Raw genomic sequence first — 26,116 nt, forward strand, 5'->3', positions numbered from 1 at the left:
GGGGGAGTGTTGTTAATGGATGTCCCTAGAACTTTATATATGTTGTAAATGAATGATGCTAGAATATTCTAGCTTTAATCTTTTGATCTTTTCATAAATATGAGTCTGTTGACTTCTCAAGTTCATGTATCAAATTCATGCCATCTAAATTGAGCTCGTAAACTCACTTAAAAATAATATATTCTCTATTTTTCTCTCTTTCTCTTCTTCTCTCCTGGTGTATCTATACTATATTTATAATAATTCTAATATTTCATAATGAAGCAATATTTCACTTGTGTTATGAATTTATGATGCTCTTCTTCTCTCCTGGTGTATCTATACTATATTTATAATAATTCTAATATTTCATAATGAAGCAATATTTCACTTGTGTTATGAATTTATGATGCGTTGCTCATTTTTTTCAATTTAATTAAATATATTATTTAAAGGCTTTCATCTTTACAAGAATCTGCCTCCCAACCATACTGCTGGTGTAAAGCAATTCAGTTGCAGCACTCTTTTTCAGTTCGTTGGTACTAGATGATTACTTTCCGCAAGTCATTTTGTGTGGACGAAAAAATAGAAGTAATTCTTATCCTTAAACAAAAATCACACTTAAACCAGTACTTCAAATTTTGGCTGCCACCATTAATTTACTTGACATTCCTACTGAAATTATTATGACTGTTGGCCTTCCATTTCACACCAACACTGCATTCCACATATAAGTATTTGTTCATCACTTTTTAGAAAGTGTTTCTTCTGTTCAAATCAACTAAAGAACATAAAGAAAAAAAATTAAGACGACATTCAAAATATGTAATTTAATGAACACAATATATGTGCACTGCTAGGTAGTACCTCATAACAAGACTTCAAAGAGATGATATCCTGTGGGAGAAGATAATTAAATGTTTCGAGTTACACACGGTTTTTACGGATACCGGAAAACAAAGGCAGATTAAGTAGATGGGTACTTTGATACAAAACCCAAGAGGCACAAAGTATATGCATTAGCAGTTAATTACCCACTCCAGGTATCTTTGCGTTGCCTTATCTCCCGCATAGCTTCAACAGCAGATTTACAACCAACCCTCCCCTGCCGAATAAGCAAGTATATAACAACTAATATTAAAAAGCTTTTTCTGGCATGGAAGTTTTAATAAAACAGACGGTGGGAAAGCTTTTGACTCTATTTCTGGCAGGTCAAGTATCATTCTTCCATAGCCTACCTAAAAATTACTTCACTCCGCATGGTGGGTTACATTTTTTTCCCACTGTTCTCGTATTTCTGTTCCTTAAAACTAGTGTACTCAATTCAATAGACAATTAGAAATACCTGAACTTCAGTTAAATTGGCTCGCATAAAGGGATTAGTCTCCAGCTCTTCTTCAATGGTTGACGGAATAGTAGGAAGGCCTGATTGTCTCTGCTTCTGAGCCCAAGAGAGCTTTTGGAATATTTTTGCATTGTCTGGTTCAACTGTTACCGCAAACTGCAAGTTCTTCACTGTATACTGAGAATAAAATATATTCAGACTCTTACCTTGTAAAAAGGATAAACATGTGACTAAGTATAAAAATGTTAGTATACCTCATGGCCACAGTAAACACGAGTAGGCTTTGGCAGAGAACTCAATGTCACACACAGAGAATGATGCATCTGTTCAGCTGTGCCCTCAAAGAACTTGCCACAACCAGCAACAAACTATAAACAGATAACACATATGATAGATTAACAGATTAACGCAGAGAGAGATATGTTAGAAAAATATTTGAATAAAATTAATTGGCATTATTTGCTTGATTTGTAACTTATGAGATTTTTGATTTTGTAACTCCTAAACTAACAAGTTAGAATTAATTTGGTCATTATTGTGGAGGTTACAAAGTTATTATTTTTTGTAAGTTACATATCATTTCCCCCTATAAATAGAACTCTTGCATCATTGTTTTACACACCAAAAAAATTATAGAATTTTCATTGTTTCTTGCATTCCTCTTAGAGCCCTAAGTTCAGTTTTTGTGAGATAGAAAGTTGTGTTTGTTCAGTTCGTAAAAGGCGAGTCTTCAAGTGCTTAAAACTATCTTTATTCGTTGTATCCTGGGAGACGGAAGCCACAACACCTTCAAGCACCATACGGAAGGGGCTAATCTGTTTTAAGGAGAGCGTGGTTTTCACGTGACTCGAACAATTTTTGGTATTTGTATTATCGATTTGCTGATTTAAGATACTCCTTTTACTTATACTCCTAACAAGCTTAAAACAGATTAATATACTTTATATGAATTAGCTTAACTAATAAACTGATTTGTTTGAATTTTTCTGGAGTATAGTAGTTCTATGTATTTTTTATGATACATGCATGCTTTATTTGGACTTTATTAATTATTTTTATATTTATCATATTCTCAATATATATATGATAGCTCAGCGCTATTAGCTCAGTGTTATATTCATGTTTGGTTTTCTTGTTTATTTATGTTCTAGTTGTTTTTACAATTTATCTTAACTCATGAGTATCATGAGTATAATATGATTTTACTGGTAAGTTATAGGATTAAGGCTTATGTTGGTAATAATTGTTAATCATTCAGGCATTTGGTGCATGTTTTTATGTGCTAGATGTCGTCGTTTACGTGTTTTCAAGTACGGTTTTGCCATAATTTTTTTTTATTTTTTATTGTTCTAGCATTGCATGCATTTTGTTTTCTATATTGACCATGTATCCTGGAGATTTTGTTTTGTTTATTTATATGATTATCAGGTTAATAGCACCATGCTCAGGCCTCTGGTATCTAACATGATTCTAATAATCTCTGTCATGGTTTTAGATTTTATGAGCTTGATAGAATGATCAATGATGCAAATTTCTTATTTGTATTCCTCTTATAAAGTTGTGAGGTGAAAAAACTTAGTTTTTTTTATTTAATCACGTTTTTGCATACCTCGGATTTATTAAATCATCCTTCTTTGGCCTCATAACTTGTTTTGTCTCTCGTAAAAAATTTTTTTGGAAGGCAAATAATTGAATATATTGAATGATTATTTCATGTGAGCTTTTATTAATATGTGTTCTTGTAACGTTTGGGGAGGAATAAATCTATAATTGGTTAATGCTTTAAATTTGAGGAGCAAAAATTGTTATGCTTATATTTTTAAAGCTATTTTTTCTCTTATATCTAGTTTGTTTTTGGGACACGGAAAAAAAAATAAGATTTAAAAAAAATGGAAAAAAATAATAATAAGAAAATTAAATATGAAATATTATTGTTTAAAGATTGAATGATTTTGTCACCAACAGGATTAAATTTCTGTAAGGTTGGGTGGTGCCAATAATGTCGTTTGTGCGTTAACCAAACTACCTGGAAATCATTCTATCAATGAACTATAATATGGAATATTTGATTCAAAGATATGGTTTTTTTTTGTTTTTTTTATGTGATCATATTTGTACAAAACTGTTATGTGTATCTCTATATTATCAATTAATTTTGTTGATATTTTAATTGATAATTATACGTACTAGTTTTGTATTTTATATTTGTTGATTTAAGAAATGACTGGAGTTGACGGAGATAGCTTGTCTGGTGATAAGACTGGTGAGGCAGTGCCTAATGCAGCGACCCTTGTGGTGCTAAATACGGCTGTACCGGTAACCGCTCACGCGGAAAAACCGGTGAAATTCAGTGGTCTGGATTTCAAAACGTGGCAACAAAAAATGTTGTTTTACTTAACCACATTGAACCTTGCGAGGTTCTTGACTGAGGATGCACCTAAGCTGAAAGAATATGAGTCTGGTGTTCAGCTAGTGAGTGCAGTCTAAACTTGGAACCACTCGGATTTCTTGTGCAGAAATTACATAATGAACTGTTTGAGTGATTCACTATATAAGGTGTATAGTGCGCTAAAAATGTCCAAAACTCTGTGGGACTCACTTGACAGAAAGTATAGAACCGAGGATGCGGGTACTAAGAAGTTTATAATGGCCCGACTCCTTGAGTTTATGATGGTGGATTCCAAGAAGGTAGGTTGATAAAGTTCAGGACCTTCAGATGATAATGCATGACATGGAAGCTGAGGGAATGCCCATAAATGAAGCCTTCCAAGTAGCCGTTATAATTGAGAAATTGCCCCCTGGTTGGAAGAACTTCAAGAATTATTTGAAGCATAAGCGTAAGGAGATGTCTGTACAAGACCTTATCTTAAGACTTCGCATCGAGGAAGATAACAAGAATCGTCTGTCGGCTTTTCAAATGCTAATGTGTGGAAGTCAAGAGGAACTCTAAGTTCAAGAAGGGGAAACTAGACAAGAGGCCCGACTTGGGACCTAGGACTGGAATTTCAAAGAAGATATTTCAAGGAAAGTGTTTTAATTGTGACAGGATGGGTCATAAGTCAACTGAGTGTAGGCTACGAAGCGGAAGAAACACGAGGCCCACATGGTAGATGAAGTGGCTCAAGACATGTCTGACATCAGTCTATCTGCTTAAAGTTATTTTCTCCCAAAATGTAATGTTTGTGGGATATGGTTATGTAACCGATTGATTATTTGAAATAAATGTAATGACTGCAAAGAATATTTAATAATTCTTCTGCTTACTTGCTTTAGTCTTCCCGTTTGTGGCATGAGAGACTAGTTCATGTTAATAGAAATTATTGTCAATGGTTCCAAATGATATGACTAAGTTGCTAATTTGAGGACACTCAAATTGAGTAATTAAATTAATGAGAATCCCAATTTGACGACGCTCAAATTTGGTTTTCTAGTGAATTGAAATTGCTATTTTTCGGGACGCTGAAAGTTGATAATATCAATTATGAATTGTAACCTTGATGATGACAGAGTCTGTAGACTCTTTGATTATAACAAATTATGAAAATTGGTTATTTGGTAAATTAGAATAAATTGTTATGGAAAGTCGAGACAATTTTATCCTCGATATAATTCCTTTAAACAAATTCTCTCAACTGGAATTATCACTATTGACTACATCAAGTCAAAGGATAACATCGCGGATCCACTAACCAAAGGGTTAACTAAAGAGATAGTTGAGAAATTATCATAAGGAATGAGACTAAAGCCCATAATAAAAGTCGATACAAAGGAAACCCAACCTTGTTGACTGGAGATCCCAAGATCTTGGTTCAATGGGACAACCTAACTGTAAAGACTTAGTGAGATCACTGTGGGGGTTTTACTCCCGGGTCCATTCCTATGATAAAAACAGTGATAAAATACGGAAAATGCTAAGTTATGCTTTTAATGATCCTTATGTGTCGATATGTCGAACAAATAATACTTTTGTATTGTTTAAGAGATCACCTATGTGAGTGAAGTGGGGTCGCTTCAAGAAGGAATTGTGGGGGCTAATTCTGGGAAAAACTCACAGAACCAGGCTAAAACTCAGGACCAAAAAGGGCTTAACAGTGAGAACTGAATAAATATAGGAAAGACTCCAGTGGGGGATGTATCATCATTTCACAATACAGAAGGGCAGTTCAAGGTCAACGCGACTACTGAAATTCTAGAAATGTAAATATGTTCTTATAAGGGAAGGTTCAAGGGGTAACACCTACCTATCATATGTTGGTTTCTACCATGACTTTCTATCTCCATGTCAAAACATGTCATTTTGCAACGTCAATTTTATTCATGTGGGGGATTGTTAGAAAAATATTTGAATAAAATTAATTGGCATTATTTGCTTGATTTGTAACTTATGAGATTTTTGATTCTGTAACTCCTAAACTAATGAGTTAGAATTAATTTGGTCATTATTGTGGAGGTTACAAAGTTATTATTTTTTGTAAGTTACATATCATTTCCCCCTATAACTAGAACTCTTGCATCATTGTTTTACACACCAAAAAAGTTATAGAATTTTCATTGTTTTCTTGCATTCCTCTTAGAGCCCTAAGTTCAGTTTTTGTGAGATAGAAAGTAGTGTTTGTTCAGTTCGTAAAAGGCGCGAGTCTTCAAGTGCTTAAGACTGCCTTTGTTCGTTGTATCCTGGGAGACGGAAGCCACAACACCTTCGAGTACCATACGGAAGGGGCTAATCTGTTTTAAAGAGAGCGTGGTTTTCACGTGACTCTGAACAATTTTTGGTATTTGTATTATCGATTTGCTGATTTAAGGTACTCCTTTTACTTATACTCCTAACAAGATATACTTGAGACTTTCGTGCCACCTCCAAGTGACACCCACAGGCTTATATTTAGGTAAGCTCAATGTTCAAATTGAACATGGGATCATGGTCGTGCCTGAGGGTGTGCGACTTGCTCGACGGAACAGGACCTTAAAATTTTCAGCGGCATATTTTTTTTAGCTTGAGCTTAACTAAAAATGGTATATTAATTTTAACAATTTAAGTAATTAAATTTTAGCAAGTTGCCCATAGCCAACTAGTCAATCTCATCTATCTCGTGCTCTTTTTCTCATTCGAAAAAATTTACTAAGCAAAGTATTTAATAAAAATATTAATAATTTTGATAACTAGGTTAGACTATTAGTCTTAACTATAAATACTATGAATATTAGTTTTCTTCCACTAATTCACTTTCTAAGTTATTAATTTATTTTTAATTATATCTATATTTTATATTTATATATTCAATGAAAAGAGTTATTTAAGATTTTATTAATAAATATTTATATATAAATTACATATAAATTAGGTTTTATGTTATTGTCTTTTTGTTTATAATAATTATATATTACTACTTATGTACTTGTAAGATTTTTTTTTCCAACTCTAATTTACTATAATATTTTATAAATATAAATTATTATTATTATTATTTAATAATATACTTACTATTTTTCTTGGTGACAAAAATTTTTTATTCGGCACGGGGCACAAAAAATCTCAAGAACGGCTCTGCATGGGATGAGCAAAACGGAGGAGATAATTCTTATATATTTTTCAGAAACATCAAAAAAACTCAAACAAATCCTTCAGATTTAGGACAGATAAATTCGAACTTGAAAACATCCAAACAAATACATTTTAATCCTAAAATATACAAGGAAATAAGTAAAAAGTCATTTAGCAAAATAAAAAAGGCATAAAGTGCAAACGTCTGAAATTGATTATTTCACAGACAAGATTAAACTCACCAATGTGTCTCCTGTGAAAACAGCAGGGTTCTCCTCATCTTTGCCGGTAACAAAATAGCTTATGTGACCTTTTGTATGGCTGATAAAAGCAGCAAAGAAAGAAAATCAACACATGAAGTAAGACAGAACTCATACAAAATGGTTGCAGCCATGTAATTCTAGTCCAAAATCTTCCATAAAAGTGCTTTCATAGATGCCACACAGAGGCAAAAAATTAAATCCAAAGAACCAAAAAAACCAGTCATAATGTCACATAATTAGCTAGCTCTAAATCAAAATCATAAGAAAATTCAACAGTGCACAACTCAGATAAACAAATCAGCAAAATAATAGACGTATTACATGTTCCAATATAGAAGAAAGACTACAAGTAATAAAAAAACGTCTGTGGACTAACATTGCTATGAACACAAGATACAGGAGGATATAAATATAATATAACAAAGAGAGCATACACACCAAGGGGTATGCAGGGAGAGTACAGTGATATCGGAACTGAGTGAAAACTTGTCACCATTCTCAACTTTATCAGTACACCCTTGGACATTGTCAACAGAACCACCATAAACCTTAATACCGGGAAGGAGTTCCTTGATCCTTTCATTGCCTCCAGCATGATCCCTAGGGAGAAATGATCATATATCAAACCAACAAAAACATGTACACAAACACAACAATAAATATGTATGTGTATATAAAAAAACAAAAGCACATGACTATTAATTAGTAATTTCCGAATTCAACATACTAGAATACAGAATTATAAGAAAAGAAATAAGTGAATCAGCATATAAATAGAGAAATATATCATACAGTTTGACAAAATTCAGTGACAATTAACCTACAGATTTGTATGTTTTATTAATTGAAATGAGCAACAGAGTACGAATGAGTTTTAATTAAATGGTAGAGAGAGTACCAGTGGTGGTGAGTGGTGAGCACCAGTTTGAGGTGAACACCGTGGTCTTGGGCGACCTGAAGAACCTTTTCGGGTTCAACCGGATCTACAGCTGCAGCTTCTTTGGTTGCCTCATCAATTATTCTGCAGTAATTAATTTATTGAATGAGTTTATACAATATTATCAGGAATAACACAAAACAAAATTTACAGACAAAGTTGATTGTATAGATAGAGGGATTGAAGACAGGTTACAAGTAGGAATAGTTGTCTTCCAAGCAAGGGACGTCGATGACTTTCATTGTTACCTCTTTTTGGTGTTTCTGATTTATGATTAATTAACAGATAAGAACACACGCAGAGAAAATTAAACAAGTAAAATAAAATAATAAAAAAGAGTAATTTCATTTCACAGATAATGGGACCCAACATTCCCTCGCCCCGCTCTTTTGGTTGTTGACGAACCGACTCAAACCGATTTTTCACATTAAGAATTCCAGCTTTTATTTTTTTCTGACGAACTAAGCCGAGCCGAGCTAAGCTTTCTAATCGAACGAAAAAACGTGTTTGAGCTCGAACTGACAAGCTGAACTCGAGTTTGTTCGCGAACAAATACGAGCCGAGCCGAACAGCTCGCTAACAAATAAAAAAGAAAATAATCAGTTTTATCAAGCCCAACCTATTGATTTAATCCCAACATCTAAATAATTGATCCAAGCCCAACCCATTTAGCTAAAAGATTATACCAAAATTATCATCTCCCCGTTCTTGTTTTCGGACCTATTCTTCTCATCTCTCTGAAACTTTGTTCTCCTCCCCCCATTCTTCCCCGCCCAAATTTTAGTCTCGCCTAAATCTTTGTCAATGAAGTGCTTTGGATTGTAATCGCAATATACACGTACACACAACCGTATCAATAAAGTACAACTTCGAATTCGAGATTTTATGAATAAAGTGCGGCTTAAAATTTGGGTTTTTATCAAGAAGTTAAGGGGGTGTGATATTTGCTTGATTTGGTGTGTTTAGATTTGGTTTTGATTTGGCCGTGATTTGATTGTGAACAGCCCGGTTCTTCTTCTCTTCATCTCTGTATGTATATTTATACAAACCGATGTAAGTATAATTAAAAATATTCAGAAAATTTTATATTTTTTCGAGTTTCAACGAGCCGAGCTCGAGCCGAGCTCGAGTCGAGTTTGACCCAAACATACTAAAACTCGGCTCGAGCTCTTTTTGCTTAATTAACACATTTATGTGTTCGAGTTCGAGCTCGAACTCATGAACGAGCCGAACCGAACGAGCCGAGCTCGAGCTTGTTCGCGAACAACTCGGTTCGTGAACAGCCCTACCTCTAACTACCTCAAGTACTCCGAAAAGCATAACAGTATTACCATCGTTTAGATAATTGAACAAAATCAGTTTCCCGCCTAAGCCAATTTCATGACAATGGACACCGCTTTAGCATATCCTTGTCCTCAAGGATGGAAATTAGGAAATTTTTGACTTAGTTGCTCCTGATTCTCCCAACTAGCCTCATATGTAGTACCATTCTCCCATTGAATTAATATCATAGATGCAGGTTTGTCCCCCTCTTCACCAACATCCCATTGCAAATCACTGGCTCTCCTCTAACTACCTCAGGTACTCCGAAAAGCATAACAATAAAATAATATTTTAACTACAGTGTGACAAGCAATGATAATATAGCATAAACGAAATCATTTAGATAATTGCATACACACAGTTTCCCACCTAAGCCTATTTCATGACATTCATTTCGATCAAGTTTTTATTCTATGTTTTTATGTTTCGAGTTGGATGGGAAATGATGGGGGTAATTAGACTCTTCTGGAGCCTGACTACTAGTATGTGATGACGTCATGAGGATGAGATTGAAGATATGGAAGATATTGACATTGAATTTTTTTTATCCAAAGTACGACAATTAATCTTTTATATCTATTTATAAACTCGGGTTTGTATCTTTTCATAAAACCCAGGAGAACAATTATTAATTACAATTTAAAGTGAAACTACTTTATATTCACCTTACACTTAATTTTTTTCATTTTTAAAACTCAAAAATAAGAGGTAATTTATTTTTTTCCCTAAAAATAATAGTATTTCATTACTTCTTCGGACCGTTTTATAAGTACATGGATTAGGATGGAAAGAACAGAAAAATAGGAATTTATTATAATTCAATTCAACTTATTCACAATTATAATATAATAAAAGATGCGCTTATATAACCAACAACTAAATAGTATGAAATGAAAACATAATAACAAGGAAACTATTACAATAACGAAACTATCCAACAATAGTATTATATATGTTAACATCCCCCCTCAGACTAAGATGGTGAACTGGAAGTTTGTCAAACAAGAAATTGAGCCATGTAACCAATATATCCAAGGCAGAAACACAGAAAACAAGAAAATCCAATCGACTAAACTGTACTCATGAATCCAAATATAGTAAAAACTTTCAAACGAATCCAAAGCTTCGCACAAGAGCAAAATAAGAGCAAAGATGCACTGCAAGACAAGAAAAAGGAGAGTATCCAATCAACAAGAGAAGAAGAACCATTGATCCCATCCCATTATAACCAACCAAAATAGTATCCTAAATTTGCAACCACTACCAAAACCGCAAGCGTTATCTAATAATCAAAACAACATTAAAACTAAAACAAATCTATAACCATCAAAATTATATCCAGTTTTAAAATCAAATCCAATAACCAATCCCAACAAACTCCAAATAACTGTATCCAAGCCAACAAATTGTCTTTAATATTTAACCAAATAAAAACTGTATCCAAATCTAATTAAATCACGCGAAGAGCCAGTGTGCCGGGAGTACAAGATAAACTAAATCAATGTGCCAAGAGCACCAAATAAACCAAACCAATCTCGCGAAGGGCCAATATGCCTGGAGTGTCAAATAAACTAAATCAATCCTTCAAAGGGTCAATGTGCCTATAGCACCAAATAAACTATACAATCCCGCAAAGGGCCAATGTGCCTAGAGCACCAAATAAACTAAATTAATTCTTGGAAGGGCCAATGTGCCCTGAGTACCAAATAAACTAAAACAATCCTACGAAGGGACAATGTACCTAGAGTATCAAATAAAAACAAAAAATAAGAAGGAATACAGATGTGCCTAGGGCTACTCCCATCATTGATCACGAGTAAGGGAGAAAAAAGATGAGAGGGAAAGAAAGGAAAAAAAATTATATTATCAATGAGCCAATATCATTAAAGAGAGACATAGAGTGTGTATACCAACCAAAACTAGAAGAAAAAACTTCAACCAAAATCAATTTTTCTACCTCGGAGAAATCCAACCAATTCGAAGAAAAAAATAGTAATCATGATCCAAAATCAAAATCATCCAAGAAAAAAATCAAAGAGTATAACAAATTTGAACAAAATGATGATAAAAACAATAATTGAAACACATGTTCTAAAATCAACATGCAGAAACTTCCACGATCGACTTTTCATCAACCTATCCTAGATCGAATGTAAAAATCCAAAATTTCGACATTGGTAAAAGACCTCTATGAATAGTACCTTGCGGTTTAATAAAAAAATTTACGAACACACTATATACGAGTTTTTAATTTAAGATTCTGAGTTGATATTATGATTATACGTACCAAATGAGTGTATGTAAAAGCCATTGGTTTTCGGAGAAAACGAACTTTGTTAAACGACCTTATCTTACGGACTATCGAGGAATACAAGAATCGCATTACGATTAAGAATTTAGAATTCTACAAATTAAAATCCAAGTACAAGGTTTCAAAGCATAAAGGATTTATAAGAAAGGATTTACCTCGCGAATCGCTTACGAAGATTTATTACGAAAATGAATAAACGACCAAGCACATATGTAAGAGAATAAATAAACGAACCAAGGCCATGAAAATCCCATGCAAATGAATAGCAGTAAATTATCCAAGCTAGATAATTAATTAAGAATTAAGTGAAAGATAACATTTCTTAAAATAAGAATTCATGTTTTATAATTAAAATGCCTAGTCAAGTGTGGTGTGTAAGCTAAGACCTAGGCTTGCATTAGAAGCATCTTGTTGAACACACCTTATACATACACAATACATATCACAAATATCATCCAATAATTCCAAAGGAACCCAATCCAAGCACTTTTTTCTCTCTCTCTCTCTCTCTTCAAGAACACAATGCTGATTTTCAAGAACAAGGAGGAAAGAAAAATTCAAAACTCACATTCTACTCATTCAAAAATCACCAAATATTTACCAAACCTCCTTCATATCATGCGTAAGTTACGTACCAAATTTGAAGCCCATCCATGAAGTTTTCAATTTTAGAAAAATATTTGAAGTTGAGGGTGAATAGTAACTCCGAAAATCACTAACTTGTTTTCTTGATTTTTCATGGAAGTTTAAGGCTCCTAAAGCTAGACCAAAGTTTCATCAAGGATCTTAGGACTTTATTAAGTATTATCAAGCTTCAAGGAAGGTATAAACATCATCCACCCTTTAATTTACTTGAGTTACAAGATTAAGTTTATTTTATGTTTAAGTACATGTTGGTTCATTGAGTTTTGATTATAAAAAGTTGGTTTTGGATGGTTGATTGTTATGGATTGATGTTGGCGATGATTTAATATAGTTTAGGGACTGATAATAAAAGAAATATGAAGGAATTGGTGTTTGATTCGTTGTTAATGAAATTAACGTAGTTAAAATCGGGAATCGTTACGCGTATAGCCATCTTCATGTCTGTTTGTATTTAGGACTATTTTAAGCAACAAATATGAACTGTAAATATAATATTTGTACATACCACTGGAAATGGATGAAAATTTCTTATTTTATAGTTTTTAATCATATAAAAATTGTGCCAAGACGATTTACGGATTAGGAGAAAAGCTCGTATTAGTGAACGTAGTCGAGAAAACCAAACTGCTACCTAGTGCTGACTTTGAGGGTATAATTGAGGCCCTTAAACATTGTTTAAAATCATGAAACTTGGTCAGTAACTTACTTATACACTGATAAAGACCTTTTCAAAATTTCAGATAAAGATGTTAATTTTTCGATTTTATAAAAATGTTGGAGCCGAGGGCGCGCAAGGAGTGATCGCCAAGAACACCTACTGCCATAAACTGCCACTTCGGGATTTTCACCCTGTTACCAGAAAACCATTTTCAAATAATGTGTTCTAAATTTTTTCTAAATCACGCACATAAAATAGTGTGCCAATTGAGTTAACGGTTTAAGAGAATCCAACGTTTTAGTGAAAGCGGTATGAATAGTAAAACTCTGTAGTTGACCGAACTTTTGAAATGTTTTTCACCTATCTAAATTCATTTTATCAAAATGAAACTTTTATGATAAATATTAAAAGCACTCAAGAAGCTCCCCGGGGTGGGTTTGTATTAAAATATTAATTTTTTGATTTATTAAAAATGTTAGAGTGCGAGTCGCGTAATACTAACATTCGGTAAAGTCAACTCTAGAATACCACTTTGACCGTCCGTTTCGACCAAGGATTGATACTTATTTCGAGTCGGAGAATATTGAAAATTATGAAGTATTGTACTTAATAGAAATATAAGTTGGTGATGGGATTAGGAATACTGATTAAAATTATGGTATTTGTTGATTAAAAAACTCAGAACGAGAGGAAGTCGGGAAACGTAACTTGGACTTCAGGCAAGTTTTCAAACCCTGCTTTTTAAAATTGTTATGTTATGTATATTTTTAAATAAATTCTATATATACATGATGTTGTATTATGATATTTTACGAATTGTGATTATTAATATCATACGATATGTTAACGATTTTGGTATATGGATATTACCGAATTTCAATCAATAACGCTTGAGAGTAGCGTTGTATATGTGAGGTGTATATTTTAGACCGAGGGTCGGTCAGTATAATTTGATGAAAACCCGGAAGTATTCTGGAGGTGTTTTATTTAAGAATATTAAAGCTACATTAGAGCATGATGTATAAGTTGTAAGACCGAGAGTCGGTCAGTTTTTATAAAGTATGAACCCCGGAATTATCCCGGAGATGTTTTGGGACAATTAAAAGTCCGTAGCTATTTATTCCAAGGGACGTGATGTCCTCTTGCGAAATATTAAAGTACCTCAAATTTTATGTAAAAATGATTTCTAAAGATCGTATTTCCTCAACTCTATTTAATTATCCGAGCAATGAATATTATTTCAGATATTCATTTAAAAAGGGAGAAGTATTCTCCAACGTTTATTTTATTTTAAACCCAACTATTTTATATATATTAAAGATTAATATAATTACTTAAATATAATTAGTTGATGAATATTATTTCAAACATACTTTTAAAGAAGAACTATTCGAGGTTTAATTATTTAATAGTTATTATTTAATTATTTAGTATTTATTAAATGATTTAATATCATTTAAAAATCATAAAACCTATTTTAAAATATTTTCTGAGTTTCAGAAAATTATACTAATACTTTCAGATCGTCGAAGAATATTATCTTGACATACCTTATATATTTTGACTATAGTTTCAAAAGAAACTCCCCCTTAATTATTTATCTATTACAACAGTCAACTCACATTACCTTAGTACTTCCTCCGAAAATTCTAGGAAGTATATATATATATATACATATAAGATGAGTTGTTTCTATCAACAAGAAAAATGCTTGGGGAACTTTAATGTGGTTCGAGTTCTCGAGATATGATAGAATTCTTCAAAGGACTTGGAGGGGTAGACTCTAGTACGAAGAGTACTGGGAGACTACCAAAGGTACCGTAGGAGAAGGTACTCTGTGTACTCAGGAATTTGTGAAGTATGTGTATACCCGAAATGGGACACGTAGCCCGAATACGGCAAGGGTGATAACCGGGATACGAAGGTGTCGTCCTTTTACTAGTAGAAAAGGTTACTAATTTCAGTCTTACGAGTGATCATCGTAAGTGGTGGTTCCAGTGAATGCCCTATTCTTACAATTGGAATTGAGATGCAATACCGTAACCCAAGCCTAGGTGTTGGGTTTACCATTAAGGTATTTGCAGACTAATAAGTCAATCAAAGAATTGGTTTGAAAAGAGGTGTGTATCACCAAGAAAACTACTTTGAATAAATACATATCCTTATACAGATTGATATAATTTCTTTAACATTCTTTTCATACTGTTGATTATTATGGCTGAGCATTATTGCTCATTCTTGCTTTCTTTTAAATGTCACAACACAACAGATTACCAGTATGCCGGCGTGGGGCTTAGTCACTTGAAATTGTGGGGATAATCCCTTACAACTTTGTCTCAGGTGGACCAGAGTATTCAGATAGGTATAAGATGTTAGTAGTAATTATTGTAACTTCATGTAGAGGTTACGAATAATTGTTTCAGATCTTGTAAAGTACAATTGAGTTGTAATAAAAGAAAATTACATTTTGTACATCGTTTCCTAGTCTATAACTTGTGTGTGTGTGTGCGTGAGATTGGGGTCTATTGGATTATTGAATTAATATAGGTTACACAATGAGAGAAGGATTGCGTGATGAACCATATTCTTAACCCCGGATTTGGGGGCGTTACAGAAATGGTATCAGAGCATTAAGTTGTAGTACTTAGAGACGAGAGTGTTAGAAGTTTGTCTATATGTGAGATTTCGTAAGACTTCATATAAAATTCATCATTGGACTATCGGATGTAGCCCCAGTGTGTAGGTTAGGATAAGTGTATATTTGAGGTATTAAAGTGTGACTAATAGAACCATTGGAGATTTTCATAATGATGAGAAGAAAAAAATTAGAATCATATATGATTTGGCAAGGATGTGGATGTAGAACTCGGAGCTGAGTCTCTAGGGAATTTAGGGTAAAGACGGTATTACCAACACCATATGTTCATTTTGATAACACGAGCCTGGTTACTCGTAGTTCCTTATAGGTTGCCCATGAGGGGACATCACATGTGAGAACCATGAAGTCTAATTATTAATATGCAGCTAAGGTTATTGACCCAAACTAATTGAAGGTGTCATTTTACTAATGAGGATTTGAATAATGTATTTATAACGAATTCAGCAGAGATAGTGTCCGATATACCCTTGAGGATTTTTATTAAGGAAGATTTGAATGTAATATACTGTCATTCATAAGACAAGTACATTACATGATATTATTAGTGCGCTTAACATGTAAGGTTATGATGGTTTAGCTCAAAGATCAAGAGCATCAACAATTGATGGCATGTCTACAATTAAATGGCGTAAGATTACTGTTAGGGATATATGTATTAGTTTGATGATAAGTTAAACAAAATAATTAAGTAGAAATCTAGTGTTTGTAGCCTCAACGGATAAGACCATCTTGGATATTCGTTGATGGAGTAGCTTTACTTAGAAATAGGTTTAGTATTGTAGCACATTTCAGTCTCTGCATTTAAGTTATAATTCTTAGAAGTTGTGGGAAATTATAAGTCATGTTGACTACTAGTGGATATGCAAATAGGAGGGCTAATTGTAAATATTTCATGCTTTGTAATTTTGTATAAATGAAGTAGTATCAACTGATAGATTAAAGGCCTTCGACGGATGAGAAACAAAGCTTCAGCGGATGTCTCTAAAGCTTCAATGGATAACATCCATCAATGGATGAGTGCATTAACGGATAAAGCTTCAACTGTTAAAAGCATCAACGGATGTCACTAAAGCATCAACGGATAAAGCCATCAACGGATGAAAGCTTCAACGGATGCTTAGTTCCATAGCAGTTGATAGTGACAATTCATAAGCTGACAGAGGCACATGGGTTGACAGAGACAATTGGAATGTGGTAGCCTCTTGAAGGAATCAAGAAAAAGTAGCATTTCCATTCTGGTGCAAACAAGGAAGTATTCAAAGATTCACAGATTATCTTAGATTGCATTGGATAGAGAAATGAAGAAGAAACATGTGAAGAACTATTTTAATTGTATTTTATCTTTGTCTTCACTTGTAAACTTGGTGATATATAAACCAAGTTGCAACTAGTAATTAGATGTGAATTTTCCAGAGCTGTTTAGAAAAACATAGAGAGAAAATCATCTAGTTTGTACTAGGAAGCAGCTGTGATCAATTCTTTGTATCACAGATTTTCTGAAATACACATCTCTGGTGGAACAACAAATCCACCAGAAAAGTTTTTAAAACCTTTGTGTTCTTTACATTTGTGTCTTGAATATACATCTGTCTGCACCTGCTCAAAGCAATTAACACACATCTGTCCATCATACAATTAGCTTTTGAAACTGCTCAAAACTTGAAAAAGTTTTGAGATTTACATTCAACCCCCCTTCTGTAAATCTCATTGATAGTTCCTTGGGAATAACAATTGGTATCAGAGCAAGCTCTTGACATACAAAGAGTTTAAAGATCTATTCTACTAACATCATGAGTAAGAAGGATATTGGAGTGAAGATTCCTATCTTGGAAAGAGATAATTATCATCACTGGAAAGTGAAGATGCATCTACATCTTCTCTCTCAAGATGAAAGCTACATCAACTGCATTGAGAATGGTCCTTACATCCCTCACAAGGTGGCCACAGCTACCACTACCATAGTTGTTGTTGGAAAGTCAATTCCCAAGCCAAAAGCAGAATGGACTGATGAAGATATTGAAGAGGATTCACAAGGACAAGAAGGCCATGGACATTCTGTTTAATGGTCTAGACAAAGATATGTTTGATAATGTCATTAACAGCCAAACTGCTAAGGAAATTTGGGATACTGTACAACTTATCTGTGAAGGTACTGAACAAGTTAGAGAAAACAAAATGCAGCTTCTCATTCAACAATATGAATATTTTCATTCTGAAGAAGGAGAATCATTGAATGATACCTTCAATAGATTTCAGAAACTGTTGAATGGATTGAAGCTGTATGGCAGAGTGTACCAAGTCAAGGATTCCAACTTAAAATTTCTGAGGTCTCTACCAAAGGAATGGAAGCCTATGACTGTTTTACTAAGGAATTCTCAAGATTATAAGGACTTCACACTTGAAAGATTATATGGAATTTTGAAGACCTGTGAACTTGAGATGGAGCAAGATGAGCTGTTGGAGAAGGGAAAGAGAAAAGGTGGATCAGTTACACTTGTAGCTGAAAATGAGAGAACTGAAGCCAGGAATGAAGAAAAGACAATGCCAAGTCTCAAAATTGGCATAAGCAAATCAGAATCAAGCAAGGGAAAGGAGCAAGCAGCTGAGGTTGAAGACAATTCCAGTCAAGATGACTCTGATGATGTTGATGAACATCTGGCTTTTCTGTACAGAAGGTTTGCAAAGATGAAATTCAAGAAAAAACATTAGAGCCACTAAGCCAAATAAGAACATGGTGGACAAATCTAAGTTCAAGTGTTATAACTGCGGCACAAGTGGACACTTTGCAAGTGAGTGTAGAAAGCCAACTTCTGAAAAGAAGAAATTTGAGCAAGTGGATTATAAAAAGAAATATTTCGAATTACTCAAACAAAAGGAAAGGGCTTTTCTGACTCAAGAAAATGACTGGGCAGCTGATGGAGCCAATGAAGATGATGATATGGAGTATGTCAACTTAGCCCTGATGGCTAATTCTGATGAAAATGAAACTAGTTCATCAAGCAACCAGGTAATCACTACTGACCTCTCTCAGCTTTCTAAAAATGAATGCAATGAAGCTATAAATGACATGTCCAATGAATTATATCATTTACGTATTTCCCTTAAATCACTGGCTAAAGAGAACACAAGATTTAAAGAGAATAATTTGTTTTTAAGTGATAGGAATGCTGTGTTAGAGGGTAAGGTAATTGAGCTTGAAAATATTAAAATCAAATGTTTATCTGTTGAGAGTGAACTAGAAGAGTCTGTTAAGAAAGTAGAAGTTCTTTCTAGACAACTAGAACGTGAGCACGAGGTAATCAAGGCCTGGAAAATATCTAGGGATGTTAGTGCTCAAATTGTCAAGGTTCAAGGAATTCAATCACTCTGTGAGAATGCCTGGAAGAAAAACAAAAAGGAAATACAAATAATTGATGGACTGTCAATGGATGTGGAATCAACGGATGATGAAAGTCATCCTTTGAAGGAAGAAAAAGAGCATCCATTGAAGGCTCATCAATTGAAACAGGCAAATGATTCTAAAAGGAATAATTTGAAAAATCTCAGTAAGAAGTTTGGTTCAACTTCCAAGAACTTTGTCAAAGAAGAAGCTAGCACATCCAAAGATGTCAGTAAGGTGAATATAGGACACATGACTTTAGATCAGTTGAAAAATAGGCTTAAGTTGGTTGAGGATAAAAATGAAACTAAAAGAAAATCTAATAGAAATGGGAAGGTAGGGATTAACAAACACAACAATTACACACCTGATAAGTATGCTCCTAGAAAAAGTTGTGTGCATTGTAGTAGTGTTAATCATCTATCTGCTAACTGCAAATCTGTTAAGAATGCTCCCATGCCTTTAACTCCTTCCATGCCTAACATGTATATGTCAACACTGCATGCTATGCCTGTTATGTCTCAACAGAATCCTGTTGTGTATATGCTTGTGTACTTGATGATTTCATGAACAAAACACCTTAGTAGATTTTACTTAGTGAAATAATGTAGCACTCGATGGATAAGATTTATAGTCCCGACGGATGACTCATTATAGTCCCGACGGATGATGACTTATTATCCATCGAGTGAGTAGCTTATGTAACAATAAGTCTGTAGCACATTTCTGCATTCACCATTGTGTAGATTTTGTAAGTAGTATTCAAGTCATGTTGACTTTCACTAGATATGCATTATAGGTTGACTAATTGTACATAGATGATGTCTTGTAATTCTGCATAGATGAAATGAAGTCAAGTGCCAGTTTGCTACCCGACGGATAACCTACAATGAAGTCGACGGATGATCAAATAGACAACCCGACGGATGATCAATAACTCGACGGATGATCATGAACTCGACGGATAAAGAATTCAAATATCAGTTGACAGTGACAACACAGTCACATGCGTCGAGTGGATGCAAATGGAATGTGGTAGCCTATTCAACTGGGTTTTCGAGAACAAAGAAGCATTGCCATTTCCATGCTATTATGAAGATATTCAAAGATGCTGCAATAGAGTAATGAAGTAACATTGTAATAGACTAGATAATTTTTGTTTTATTATCTTGTCTTATTACTTTTGTAATCTTGGTGATATATAAACCAAGAAGTAGCAACTAAGTACACTATCGATCTAAGCAAGAAAGCAGAGAAACATTTGTAAGCATGATTCTTAGTATTTCTCTGTAGTCTTAGAAGTTCAATTGTTGTAAGCAGCTGTGAGCATTTCTGCACACAGGGTTCTCTCGATATATAATATATATCTCTGGTGGAATCATTCAAATCCACCAGAAAGTTTTTAAAGACTCTTGTTTCTAATTACTTGTGTTTTGATTCACTTAAGTTTTTATTCCGTATTGTGCTAATCAATACACTTATATTTATATTTGAGTTAGAACATTTTATTTCAAGAAAAGTTTCAAGAATTCCATTCAACCCCCCTTCTGTAATTCTTGTCATATTGTCAAGGAACTAACAATTGGTATCAGAGCAAGCTCTTAACTTACAAAGAGTTTAAAGATCAAAACAATACAGCAAGATGAACAAAAAGGATGTTGGAGTCAAGATCCCTTTTCTGGATAAAGATAATTACCATCATTGGAAGGTAAAGATGCATCTTCATTTGCTTTCTCAAGATGAGGCCTATATTGACTGCATAGAAAGAGGCCCTCATGTTCCAATGAGAGCAGCAACAGGAAACGAGCCATCAGTCCCCAAGCCAAGGCATGAATGGTCTGATCCTGACATTGAACAAGTCAGGAAGGATAAAAAGGCCATGAATATCATGTTTAATGGAGTTGATGGAGATATGTTTGACAACATAATCAACTGCAAAACTGCCAAGGATGTTTGGGATACAATACAGATAATCTGTGATTGCACTGAGCAAGTTAGAGAAAACAAGATGCAGCTCTTGATTCAGCAATAAGAGCATTTTCATAATGCAGAAAGTGAGTCTCTCACTGACATCTTTAGTAGGTTTCAAAAACTACTAAATGCTCTAAAGTTGCATGGAAGGGTCTATCAGACAAAAGACTCCAATCTGAAATTCCTTAGATCTCTTCCAAAGGAATGGAAACCAATGACAGTCTCATTAAGAAACTCACAGCATTATAAGGAGTTTACTTTGGAAAGACTGTATGCATCCTGAAAACCTATGAGCTTGAAATAGAGCAGGATGAAAGGATGGAGAGAGGAAAGAAGAAAGGAGGATCCATTGCACTAGTTGCTGAGTTGGAAAAGGAGAAGGAAGTGAAGATGGAAGTTGTTGAATCAACTTCAAGGGTATGTGAGAACAAGGGCAAGGGGCTTACAGTAGAAAGTGAAGATTCTTTGAGCCAAGATAACATGGAAGACATTGATGAACACCTAGCACTTCTTTCCAGGAGATTTTCCAAGCTCAAGTTCAAGAAGAACTTTGGAGTAGCCAAGCCAAATAGAAACATGGTGGATAAATCAAAATTCAAATGTTTCAAATGTGGCTTGGCAGGGCACTTTGTCAATGAGTGTAGGAAGTCAGATTTCAGTAAGAAAAAGTTTGAGCCAGTGGATTATAAGCAAAAATACTTTGAGTTGCTCAAACAAAAGGAAAGGGCTTTCATAACACAAGAAAATGACTGGGCATCAGATGGTCTGGATGAAGATGAAGATGTCAGCTATGTCAGTCTAGCCCTAATGGCCAAGTCTGATGAGACAGAAACAAGCTCTTCAAGTAATTCAGGTAATTACTACAAACCTTGCACATTTATCTAAAGCTGAGTGTAATGATGCCATAAATGACATGTCTACAGAGTTATATCATTTGCATGTTACACTTAAGTCTCTTACTAAAGAAAATGCTAAAATCAAAGAAAACAATTTGTTTTTGAGTGAGAGAAATAATTAGCTTGAGTCTCAGTTTATTGATTTTGAAAAATTAAGAATTGAGTGTAAAATCGCCAAGGAGGAATTAACTGAGTCCTTGAAGAAAGAGGAAATTTTAAAGAAGCAGCTCGAGCGTGAACAAGAGGTGATTAAAGCTTGGAAAATATCCAGGGATGTCCATGCTCAAATCACCAAAGTTCAAGGAATTGAGTCTTTCTGTGATGAAGCCTGGAAAAAGAACAAAGAGAAACTAGAACCTAATTTGGTAGATGGAATGCTTACAGATGTAGACTCGACGGATGATGAGGATCATCCGTCGGAATAACAAAAAGTGTTATCCTGTCGAATGATGAAAATCCTCATCTGTCGGCTGTGAGCAAGCCTATCAGTAAAGCCAAACTTGTTAAGCTGAATGAGAAGTATGGGTCTGTTTCCAAGAACTTTGTTTCAGGAGAATCGAGTCAAGTTAAGAAAGGGATAAAGGCTAATATTGGTCACATGACTGTCAAACAGTTAAGTGACTAGGCTTGAAAAGATTGAGGTAAAAATAGAAACCAAAAAGAAAAACAATAGGAATGGTAAATTAGGGATTAACAAACACAATAACTACACACCTGATAAATATGCTCCTAGAAAAATCTGTGTCAAGTGTGGTAGTGTAAATCATTTGTCTATTAATTGCAAATCTGCCATGCCTACTTCCATGTCTGTGCAACCTCAATTTCCTAACATGAATGCCATGCCTCCCATGCCTGTTAATGCTATGTCTACACAGAACATGAATGCACAGTTTTCTAATATACCATTTGCACCTAATCCTTATTATGCTGCATATAGTATGCCACAAATGCCATTTAGCATGCCTTACTGGAATAACATGTTTGCACATAGCATGCCATTTCCTGTTAGTCATAATATGCATAATAATTCTGTTGCAATGAATGGTTTCAAAGGCCCAACTCAAATGACCAAGGATGAATCTGAAATTCCTAAGTCAAATGAGATAAAGCCTAAGAAACAGAAAAAGAAAGCTAACAAGGCAGGACCCAAGGAAACTTGGGTACCAAAATCAACTTGATTTGATTTTGATGTGTGCAGGGAAACAGAAATAATCTTTGGTACTTGGATAGTGGTTGTTCAAGACACATGACTGGTGATTCTACCATGCTCACAGAGTTTAAGGAGAGAGCTGGCCCAAGTATTACTTTTGGAGATGACAACAAGGGTTATACTGTGGGATATGGATTGATTTTAAAGGACAATGTCATCACTGAGGAGGTTGCCTTAGTGGATGGTCTCAAACACAACTTGTTGAGTATCAGCCAGCTTTGTGATAAAGGCAACTCAGTAACCTTCAATTCAGAAGCCTGTGTTGTGACTAATAAAAGAAGCAACAAAGCGGTTCTCACTGGTGTGAGAAATGGAAATGTGTACCTAGCTGATTTCAACTCATCTAATGCAGAATCTGTAACTTGTCTTCTCAGTAAAGGAAGTCAGGATGAAAGTTGGCTATGGCACAAGAAGCTATCCCATTTAAACTTCAAGACCATGAATGAGCTAGTGAAGAAAGAACTGGTTAGAGGCATTCCTCAAGTGGAGTTTTCTAAGGATGGACTGTGTGATGCCTTCCAAAAGGGAAGCAGATTAAAGCATCATTCAGGAAGAAACTTGATTCAACAATTGAAGAGCCTTTGCAACTGCTTCACATGGATTTGTTTGGACCAGTCAATGTATTGTACATCTTAAGGAAAAGATTTTGCCTAGTAATTGTAGATGATTTCTCAAAGTTCTCTTGGACATATTTCCTAAAGTCTAAAGATGAGGCTAGTGAAATTATCATCAATCACATAAGGCAAGTCAATAATCATCATAATTTCAAGGTTAGAAGAATCAGGAGTGACAATGGAACTGAGTTTAAGAATTCTACCATGAGAGCATTTTGTGAGGAAAATGGGATTCTGCATGAGTTTTCAGCAGCAAGGACTCCACAACAGAATGGAGTAGTGGAAAGGAAGAATAAATCACTTATTGAAGCTGCAAGGATAATGCTTGAAGAATCTAAACTGCCAACATATTTCTGGGTGAAGCTGTAAATACTGCATGCTACACTCAGAATATTTCTTTGGTTAATCAAGCCAGATGCATGACTCCCTATCAATTGTTCAAGAATAAGAAGTCCAACTCTAAATTTTCTTCATGTCTTTGGCTGCAAGTGCTTTATTCTGAGAAATCAAACTGATCAAAATGGCAAGTTTGATGCTAAAGCAGATGAACGAATTTTTATTGGGTATGCTGTTGGTAAAGCATATAGAGTTTACAATCTAAGAACCAACATTGTTGTGGAATCAATACATGTTGTGTTTGATGATAAAAATATTGAAGGACTGAAAGATGGAGATTATCATGAGAGCCTCAAATTCGATAATGTGGAGATGGTTAGTGATGACAGTGATGATGAAAGTGATCAAGAAACAGTATCTAAGGATAATGCAGATAAATCTACTACCAATGAAGCACAAAACTCAACATCTGTCGAGTTGCATAATGCTTCATCCGTCGGAAGGCAATCTGCGTTATCCGTCAGGAGACAACCAGCTTCATCCGTCGGTACTCAAAATTCACCATGCGTCGGGTTATCAAAAGGAGCAGGAAGTCAAGATAGATCACCTATAGAAAGTTCCCCTTTCTCAAATCAAAGATTCACAAACTCAGGGGGAGTTTCTAACAATCAAAACTCAATCACACATCAAGACAACAATGAGGTTTCTTCATCTAGAGCTAATCTACCTCAACAAAGGAAATGGACAAAAGATCACCCCTTTGAGCTTATCATTGGTGATGTTTCTTCCAGAGTTCAAACAAGAAGAGCAACTCAGGAAGAATGTCTATACAGCAGCTATCTTTCCAAGGAAGAACCAAAGAAGGTAGAAGAAGCTTTGTTGGATCCTGATTAGATTTTAGCTATGCAGGAGGAGCTAAACCAATTTGAAAGGAATAATGTATGGAAGCTGGTGCCCAAGCCTAAAGGAAAAAATCTAATAGATACCAAATGGGTATTCAGAAACAAGATGGATGAAAATGGCATAATAGTCAGGAACAAAGCTAGATTGGTTGCTAAGGGCTATTGTCAGCAAGAAGGAATAGATTTTGATGAAACATTTGCTCCTGTTGCAAGACTTGAAGCCATCAGAATCTTCTTAGCCTATGCAGCCTATGCCAATTTTCAAGATCTATCAGATGGATGTCAAAAGATCCTTTCTGAATGGAGATTTGGAGGAAGAAGTCTATGTCAGTCAACCTCCTGGTTTTGAAGATCCAAATTTTCCAGAACATGTCTATTATCTTTTAAAAGCACTTTATGGATTGAAGCAAGCACCTAGAGCCTGGTATGACACTTTATCAAAGTTCATTTTGGAAAATCACTTCACAAGAGGTACTGTAGATAAAACTTTATTTTTCAGAAATGTTAATGGCTCTAGTATACTTGTTCAAATTTATGTAGATGATATTATTTTTGGCTCTACAGATGAGAAACTTTGCAAAAAGTTTGCCAAATTGATGCAAAGTAAGTATGAAATGAGTATGATGGGAGAACTAACTTACTTTCTTGGTTTACAAGTTAAGCAAGTTAGTGATGGAATATTCAATAGGCAAACTAAATACATTTTTGATCTTTTAAAGAAGTTTGATCTAATGGATTGCACATCTGCAAAAACTCCCATGACCACTGCAACTAAGCTTGAATTAAACACTACTGAAAAGTCTGTGGATATTTCAAGTTATAGGGGCATGGTTGGCTCACTTCTGTACTTAACAACTACTTGGCCAGATATAATGTTTGCTACATGTTTATGTGCTAGATTTCAGGCTGATCCTAGAGAATCTCACTTAATAGCTATTAAGAGAATTTTCAGATATCTCAAGGGAACACCAAATCTTGGCATTTGGTACCCTAGAGATTCTGGTTTTGATCTAACCGGTTATTCAGATGCAGATTATGCAGGTTGTAGAATTGATAGAAAAAGTATAACATGAACCTGTCAATTTCTAGGAAACAAGCTTGTGTCCTGGTTCAGTAAAAGAAAAATTCAGTTTCTACTTCTACAGC

The 26,116-nt window shown here is 34.5% G+C and overlaps 1 protein-coding gene across 2 annotated transcripts; it reads right to left on the reverse strand.

Annotated features, from left to right (window-relative positions):
* Positions 1–565: 565 nt before the first annotated feature.
* Positions 566–8,404, reverse strand: LOC141703044 (hydroxyacylglutathione hydrolase cytoplasmic). 2 transcript variants are annotated; one of them, XM_074506658.1, is made up of 9 exons: positions 8,262–8,404; positions 8,028–8,150; positions 7,568–7,729; positions 7,109–7,187; positions 1,579–1,692; positions 1,325–1,501; positions 1,014–1,084; positions 847–876; positions 566–760 (listed from the first exon to the last, which is right to left on the reverse strand). In XM_074506658.1, the coding sequence occupies exons 1-8, from the start codon at positions 8,306–8,308 to the stop codon at positions 861–863; spliced, it is 789 nt and encodes a 262-aa protein (XP_074362759.1). In that variant the 5' UTR covers positions 8,309–8,404; the 3' UTR covers positions 566–760; positions 847–860. The 2 variants fall into 2 exon arrangements, with proteins under 2 accessions (XP_074362759.1, XP_074362760.1); XM_074506659.1 differs by lacking the exon at positions 566–760 and having other exon boundaries at positions 784–1,084.
* Positions 8,405–26,116: the final 17,712 nt, after the last annotated feature.

The sequence above is a fragment of the Apium graveolens genome, unplaced genomic scaffold (genome assembly GCF_009905375.1).
Source record: "Apium graveolens cultivar Ventura unplaced genomic scaffold, ASM990537v1 ctg6112_1, whole genome shotgun sequence".
NCBI classification, from domain to species: Eukaryota; Viridiplantae; Streptophyta; class Magnoliopsida; order Apiales; family Apiaceae; genus Apium; species Apium graveolens.

Coding starts and splice junctions, on each gene's coding strand:
- LOC141703044 (XM_074506658.1), bottom strand. CDS start 8,308: ATGAAAGTCATCGACGTCCCTTGCTTGGAAGACAACTATTCCTACTT. Junction 7,188..7,567: donor CTCTCCCTGCATACCCCTTG/GTGTGTATGCTC, acceptor TGCTTTTATCAG/CCATACAAAAGGTCACATAA. Junction 1,693..7,108: donor TTTTCACAGGAGACACATTG/GTGAGTTTAATC, acceptor ATCTGTTTATAG/TTTGTTGCTGGTTGTGGCAA.